Below are 8,632 nucleotides of genomic sequence, written 5' to 3'. Positions count from 1 at the left end.
ATTATACCCAATAAGGCATAAGGCCAATGTAGCTCTTTTTTAAAATTCTTGGTGGTCAAGCCACACAGATCTGTATGGGCCCTACAGTCACCTCCACATGTTGCTACCATCCTAATAAATGTCCACAACTTTGCTGCAGACATTTTGTACATGCTCAAACCCTTCCACAATTTATTATGCTCTGTATAATTGGAAGCCTATTATGTTCTTTATTCCAAAGACCATCCACTTTCTGGATGAATCATATTGAGACATAAACCCATAGAGTTTAGTAGTTTGATGAGGTACATATTAATTTAAAAGACAGAGAGACAGCATAATGTGCTACAGGGTTGAAAAAGATTCAAGTATAACCTGTATAATTTGACTAAAACTTTCTGAAACTAAAACTCAAATCAGTCTATCTAATAATAGGAATTGAGTTGCAGACAATAAAGAGCCATTACTCATTTTATTTTCCTCCCAATGTCCTCTACGAGTACAGACACAATTGCTCTCCTTCCCTTTTTCACTGAGACAAAGGGAAACCGGCAAAGGGGAGGAGTGCAGCAGCTCAGGAGGGGAGATTCCCCCCTTGACAATCCCGTACAGCGTATGTGATGATGTCACTGACATTAAAATATTGAATGGCACYTAAACACAAACAGATCATTTAGATCTGCTTCCCTTTAAAGAGCCATTAATTCCACCTCTTATCTAAAGCAAATTTTGATTGCACCTTATAAAATGAGCAGCTTACAAGCGCAACAAACATGACAACATCTGTGAGATTGCTCTATACGTTTACCTGCAAAATGATGGAAAATCCCTGTGAATTACGGACAATCTGTAAAACTTGACCTGTATGCAAAGATGGCTTGTAAATGGCTGCTTTCCTAATTTTGTTCGCTTTTTTTTAACATGACAATGCACAATTGTATTAATTTTATTTTCATTTCACAGCTCAGCAACGAATGGTCTGCGATCGAATGTGTTCAGATGACGGATGTTGGGGCCCAGGGACCGACCAGTGTCTCTCCTGCCGATACTTCAAACGAGGCCGCACCTGCGTTGAGTCGTGCAACCTCTTCGATGGGTGAGAAGTCCCTTTAAAGTTAAAACTGTCATCAAATTCAGAAAGAACGTAAAACAGAATGTTGAATTCAAATCTAAAGATCATTATGGTTTCAGAAAGAGACAACCGTTTCTGAGTGAACAGCAGTGAGTGACATGCAAAGGGGAAAAATCAATTTAAACAGCTTTAATGCATGAGAATAAATTTAAAACATCCTCAAGGGCTCTGAGGGAGGAAACTCTTAATTGCTGATTGGCATAAATGTAACGAGATGAGCCAACTGTCAAAGGAATATTTGGTTGTGCGTTGCATCCATCTACTACGATCAATTTAAAATATATTGTTGAAGGATTGTGTCAAATAAAAATTGCCTATAAACACTGACAGATGAACATTTTCTTACTGAATGATGTGACAAAATGTCTTTAGAGAGTCAAGCAACGTTTCTAAAAGCAACTGCGAAGACAGACAGGAAAGAATTGAGTGGTACAGCTACTTGACGGCAGTTTGCACCCAGTTGCTCTTACCGCTCGGCATTCAGGTCGCCCCAGGTCTTTATTTTGCCAAGAGGCGCATAAAAAAGATCACTACCAAATAACCTGGGGAGGAACACTGCTTTGTGGAAGTACCCTTGTCTTTGCTACTTGAATAAATTGTGAATGAACAAGTAGATGCAGTGAATCAGATCCCATGAAACCATCCATCTAAAATAGGACTGCTCTGGCAGTATCCGCCGCAAGATAAAAATGCCTTTCTTGCAAGTAAGCGGTGATGTCAAGCTTGTGTTTTCCCTCGGAGAGCAGGAGACGAGCGCACGCATGTGTGTGTGTGCGAGGGAGGGCGTGTGTGTGAGAACATGCAACCCTCGGTCATGTTGACTTGTTGCTCGTCCTTTTTGGTGCTGTTAGTAGGAGGGAGCTTTGAAGTTCAGGGGAAAAAAAAACACCTCACAGCAAAGACTTTGAAGAGGAAGAAGAAGGGGAGGCTCGTGGCAGGCAGCGTCTGAAGCACACTTGTTTCCTTTACTGTAAATACAGTCAGTGTGTGTGAGACATTGTACTGCGAGTAATATTCAACAGACTCACTTGTTGCTTTTTGTTTCTGTCCTCAATATCCTTTCATATGTTTTTCTTTTTTTGTGCCTACTTGTTACGGTTCATGGTCATGGGTGCTKAACTTCACTGGTCAACAGGCAAGAGGACTTAAGCCCAATTTAGAAWCACCAGGCAGCCTAACAAGCATGTTTATTGACTCTGGGGAAAAAATAAAGTACCTGGAAAAATCGAAACACACAAACCCCACACAGAAAGGCCAGTGGTGGGCACCAGCCCGCTAAAGCGCAAATCCGCTAATTGCGGACCTAAATATTTCATTTGCACTTTAGCAGTCTTACTAATTTTTATAATTCATAAGCAGATTTGTGCTTTCTAAAATTAAAATGCAGTACCACTAATAACTAATTATCTAACTGTCATCATTATCTTGAACAGCGGAGGGTATAGCTGTCAATGAATCACAACACACGTGATCTGTCCAACAGTACCCCTCCCAGATAAACACACTTATTGAGAAGGTATACATCTTTGCTGACTGTTGCTTTGGGTCACAGTTCTCATTTCCCACAATGCTTTGTGTCTGCTTACGTAGCAGGAAGGCTATAGCAAAAACAGTTAACGTTTGTAATCCATGCTAAAATTTTGTATGTATTGATTTATTTTACTTTACAATTGGAGCTCCTTTTTAAAAAACAATAAAGTTTAAACGCTGGAGCTCAATATTTGACGTAATTGGTCGAAGCAACGGGGTTAGAGATGCAGAAATGATTTAAAGATGTTATGCTGGTGAAGACTGACATCTAGTGGTCAACTGGAGCAACTACATGGAAAACTTTAAAATCCAACCTCTTATTTTGAAGGGAAGATAGTTTCCTGTACTGCGTGCTTTCGTTTCCCGTCACAAATCAAATCTATCATGTACCCAGAATACCACTTCAGTTTTCCAATAAACAGTTTTAGAATTACTTAATTGATGCTACTTTAATGAAAAATCTACAACAAACAAAAGAAAAAGACAAAGAAGCAGCCAAACTAGCAATCCTCAACAACTTTTTAATTTTTACACCAGGAGCTAAAGGTCTGTTTCATGAAATCACATCCCCAGCTATCGGCGGTTGTAGAAATAAGTTGTAAAAGAGTTCATACACCGCTAGTTGGCAGTGTTGGCAATGAATTGTTGCCATCTAGTAAGGGTCAAATTGAATTTGCACTTTAAACTAAGTTTCTGCTAGTTTTTCTATGACATAAGCACTTTTGAAGTTGCGGACCTAAATATTTTCGTAAGCACTTTAGGAATTGCGGAGCTAGTTTTTGGTTTAGCACTGCCCACCACTGGGAAAGGCCTCAGCCAAGATTCAAACTTCGAACTTCATGTTTCAAAGCAAAGCCATCTCCATTACTATGATGCCNAAGAAAAAGACAGAGAAGCAGCCGAACTAGCAATCCTCAACAACTTTTTAATTTTTACACCAGGAGCTAAAGGTCTGTTTCATGAAATCACATCCCCAGCAATCGGCGGTTGTAGAATTAATTTGTAAAAGAGTTCATACACCACTAGTTGGCAGTGTTGTACATACATTGTACATGAATTGTTGCCATCTAGTAAGTGTCAAATTGAATTTGCGCTTTAAACTAAGTTTCTGCTAGTTTTTCTATGACATAAGCACTTTTGAAGTTGCGGACCTAAATATTTTCGTAAGCGCTTTAGAAATTGCGGACCTAGTTTTTGGTTTAGCGCTGCCCACCACTGGGAAAGGCCTCAGCCAAGATTCAAACTTCGAACTTCATGTTTCAAAGCAAAGCCATCTCCATTACTATGATGCCGTCTGACCTGATCAATCAAGCTCTGCTCCCAAAATAAAATGCTGCACYGGAGAATCCATCATRAGSCAAGATTAAATGTAAACATCGGATGCAATAAGCATTTCAGATTTCCGGTTGCACAAGAACTTCAGAATYGCGCATGCAAACRCATGTAGCATGATGTGTGATTAYTTCCAAAACAAAGCACACTGYTTATGCCATCGCTTCTTCTACGCATGACGGGTCACCTCTGAACTGTTAACATTTCAAACTGAAGTCTGAGAGACATCCCATTTTAATGATGTGATAAACCACGCATAAGATCTGAGCAAAAAAATCTAAYCTAAGACCTACAGTGTCAACATAAGCCTTACATTAATTTTCTCATAACCCCTGAAAGAACTCTGACAGCCCCTAGGGGAGGCACACCCCACAGTTTGAAAATCCCTCTGTATAAAAATATGGCCTTTTTGCACTGTGAGACCCAGCCTAGGTTCAAACCCAGGTTTAGCCAGATCTACATCTGACTTCAAATAGAAAACATAATTGTTTTTGKCCATTGTGAATCTCATCAAAAGATGTGATTCAGTCACAGATTAAGAAAAAAAATAGTTCCATAGTAAATAAGCTATGTTTTCTTCTTTGCAACAATATTTTAAGTATAATGTATCATCTGCATAAAATGACATCTTACAAATCTAAAGATCTATAAATACAAAAAATCAAATTATTTTTCAAAAAATTGTGACTACATTCACTCCTTTGTGGTATACAGTGAAACTGTGCTTTCACTTTTTATTCCTGTTTCAATCTCTAGTTTGCTACATTCCAATTGTTGTCTGTTGAGTTTTATTGCATTTGCTATATACAGTATGTGTGCCATATCTCACTTTGTTCCAGAGCGATGGAAGTCCATCTCTAAAGAATTTAGTACAAGCTCATTAAAAATGTTTTCAGGTTGATAATTTTAAACCTTAAGATTCCTTGGCTTGCTCTTGTTCTATGTATCCATTCTTAATGAGGAAAGGCACTAATTCCCTTTAGTTTATAAGTCTGTTGAATAAAACAAAGGGAGCGCAAAGGCGTGCAGGAGGGGAAAAGAAAAAGACTTGAGATGGTGTCCATTGGGGCTACAGGAGGAGGGAGGAATTGGCTAAGGGAGGCGCCAAAAGTGGTTAATTAAAAAAGTTGCTCCAGTGGGTTGGCCATGCTCTGGGTTGCTGGATGTTTTAAGGTCTGAATGGTCGGCCACGGTTGTGCTAAAGCAGGGATAATCCCCCCCATCAGGTCATCCCCCAATGGGGCCTTGGCACACACTTTCAGCCGTGAAGAGGGCCAATCAGGAGGAACGGCTTTGACGGAATGGAAATGACCCAAGAGAGCAGCGCTGCAGCGGTCTTTGTCTCCTCCGTGATTTCTTTTTTTTTCTTCCTCCACTCTTGCCAACAAAAAGAAATCTCTTCACTGACTGGGCCTTTTCTAAAGCATTCCACCGGACAGAGCTTCAGGAGACAAATCTAATTTACTTTGGAGCAAGGGAATATAAAAGTCAGGGGACTGTTGCAATGGGAGTCTCCTTTTGAGTCATTTGCAAACATTTTTGTTCCTCATCAAAGGGGAATAATAATTTGATTACCCATATCTTAATGTTTGCTTGTTTGTGTAAGCAAAATATATTTTGAAACGCCTGGTGGGATTTTAATGAAACTTTTAAAGTAACCATTGGACAGTGGTGGGCAGAACTAATCCAGAAGTTAGTTAGTAAGTTCTAAAATGCATATGTTCAATAAATCTTAGCGGAAGCTAATTCTAAAGTGCAGAATTGTCTCAGAGTTTGCCAGAGTATATTCCAGTGATAACATGAGCCACTGTTGCATAATACTGCCAACTAGAGGCACGCCACTTTACTTTTACAGCGTTGCACATATCGCTGCAGTTTGGTGAGGTGATTTGTTGAAACAGATTTTTGGGTCATGGTGATAATGCAACGCATTCTCATGCCCCCCACGTTAACATATTAATGCGTGGTCAGGTAGCCGTCTGCGTCAACTTTCAGATGCACTGGGTACCCCCCGTGTGTCAGTTCTTTACGAGATGAGGCGGAGGAGGACGAACGCGTTGTCATATTTTTTACAAGAGTAGGAAATGCGCAAAACTAACCATCCCAGACCCTAAATTTAACTTCTATTAGCCTTCTACAGCCTATCCCTGACCACAGACCCTAAAATTAACCATTAACCCTGATCCCTCATATTAACCATTTTTTTAAATGTAGAGAATTTGCGAGAACTAACCGTCCCAGAGCCTAAATTTAACCTAAATTAGCTATATACAGCCTATCCCTGACCCCAGTATCTCAAATTAACCATTAATCCTGATCCCTCACGTTAACCTCAGACCCCCGACCCAAAGACCCCTAAGTAACATAACCCGGTAAAGCCGCGGGTGGTAAGGACGGACGTGCGGGGTACCCGACGTGTCAAAACTGGATGCAGACGGTCCCTGCACAAGCGTCAATATGTTGACGAGTCCGACATGAGAATGTGTTAGATAATGGTGATAAAGCTGAATTTGGGGAAGTGTCTCTTAAATGAAAACCGTGACCCAGAAGCACAGTCAGAGTATATAGCCTCTGAGAACAACAGATATTGGAGGGGGTGCTGTTAAGTTACAATGGTTCTGCAATTGTATTGACTAGAGATGGTTCTCTCCCTCCACTGTTAAAGATAATGACAATCAGTATTTGATCAAAAGATGTATTTGGTGTGACTGAATTTTTAAATTTAGAAAGCACAAATCCGCACACAGTTTAATAAATTTAGTTAAAGCCCTAAAGTGCAAATGAGAAATTTAGGTCTGCAATTAGCGCTATTTCACTTTAGGGGACTATGAGCCCACCACTGCCATTGGATGTACACCTACAACAGATTAACTTCTGGTGTCACCCCAAATCATAATGTTCACCACAGCCAAGAATCYTTAGCAAACTTAATGACTATGATTTAGTAAAATCTGAGATCATTGAGCTAATATTTGATGTAATAGTAGCTTAGAGTCATCCTAAACACACTATAAGCTAGTGGTGTCCTGATACCAATACTATTATCTGTATCGGACCCGATACCAGCATTTTTTCAAGAACTTCTACTGAACTTGTAACTGTCCAAAACGCACCGATACCAGTATCGATACTCCATTGAATGTGTTACATTTTACATTTCAAGAGAAATGTTTAAGATCTTACTCTGTATGTTCTCTGTTTCTGTACTCAGCATTGGTGCGTACTCAAACTGCAGTACTTGTACTCATCCTTGGTTCAAGAAAAACTAGTATCGGCACGTCCCTACTGTGAGCATTAATAGGCCTTGCAATATCACAAGATTGTGCGTAGTTTCATTAAAATCACTATCACTCTATCTCCTCTTAGTAGAAGATGATCGTTGTCTACAAGTCTGGCATGAAACAGGGCAGGTGATATGCATTGCCTCAATGAAGGCTATAGGCTTCTTTGTTATCAATAAAGAAATTGCATTTTTAGAATCCTAAAAACCAACTGCTCTGTTTAAAATTAGAACCAATCAAAAGAGAAATGGCCTGACAGAACTGCTCAAGAAACGGGGAAAGCTGGGGTTTTTATCTCGACTTTTATCACCCTTTAATGTGGTACAGCTGAACACTGGGGTGCTGGAACATTTTTTTTAGACCGAGTAAGACTAAAAGATTACCATTTTATATTCCCCCACATAAAATGCAACAAACTCAAACACCCTCAGGAGATGCAAAGCTCTCAGTGCCAGATCACATAAAACCAGCTCACAAAATCTGTTGACTTTTTCTTGCACCCCAGCAGCGTGAGATGCTAATACAAACAAACCAAACAGACAGAGTCATCCTCGTTATCGCATCACTCGAATGAGACAGTTTGTTTGGAACTGGGCGAATCCTCCTAGGAAGGTTGGGGTTGTCCATCCATCCGTGTTGGTTGGATCGATCCCTTTGATGTGAAAAGTGTTTTTGATGGGCAGCCCTTGCTATCGACAGCAGGYGTCATCCATCCACCAGAGACACCTCACTTCAAAAGTTAGGATAATTTGCCGATCCAGACCAAAAATAAATAAATAAAAACACCAAAACAAAGACAGACATTTATGGATCGGATGCACACTCAGACACATGGAGCAGTTGAAGAGTCTGGCCTGAGGCAATGCACAGCTCCTGCCACTGTAATTGCAGTATATGTGCCCAATATTGAGCTCTATTGTTTACTGTCTACTCCTTTAGATGTCTAAGTGAAGGAAACAAAACCAACAGCAGCTGCACTGCTTTAACGAGCCACACAAAGAGTCTGATAGACCTCCTGCAGTCTGTAGAAACTGCAATAACGTTTTGATAACTGAATTTGCTGTATGTGTTGGGAATGGCTGTCAGCTATTGCCACACATTACAGCCGTTCATGCTTTCTAAGTCTGGCTAGCTGTGGTGGCCATCTTGAATTGGGTAGACTCCAAAATGTATTCAGTTTTAGATGACAAAAACTTTATACTCCCTTTGTTGCTCCATTTGTCCTTGATCTGAAACAAATCTCCTTGTTTAACCTCCCTATGTTATGATGTTCTATTTAAAAAAGATCATGAAAATCCTCTAAGCATATTGGGCCTCATGCAAGAACCGTTCGTACGCACAGATTTGTTCTTAAGTTGTGCGTACGAGTGATTTAGGA

General features: G+C 40.1%; 1 protein-coding gene across 5 annotated transcripts in view; it reads left to right on the top strand.

Annotated features, from left to right (window-relative positions):
• The window catches only part of LOC106525812 (receptor tyrosine-protein kinase erbB-4), a 513,565-nt gene that overhangs the window by 397,730 nt on the left and 107,203 nt on the right, over positions 1-8,632 (top strand). For all 5 annotated transcript variants that reach the window (XM_014020153.1, XM_014020151.1, XM_014020152.1 and 2 more), the window contains one exon: positions 943-1,075. In XM_014020153.1, coding sequence (XP_013875607.1) covers positions 943-1,075 — 133 coding nt within the window. The remainder of the gene's footprint in view (positions 1-942; positions 1,076-8,632) is intronic.

This window comes from Austrofundulus limnaeus, unplaced genomic scaffold (assembly GCF_001266775.1).
Source record: "Austrofundulus limnaeus strain Quisiro unplaced genomic scaffold, Austrofundulus_limnaeus-1.0 Scaffold242, whole genome shotgun sequence".
In the NCBI taxonomy this organism is placed as follows: Eukaryota; Metazoa; Chordata; class Actinopteri; order Cyprinodontiformes; family Rivulidae; genus Austrofundulus; species Austrofundulus limnaeus.
This window is presented reverse-complemented; position numbering and strand designations above follow the sequence as displayed.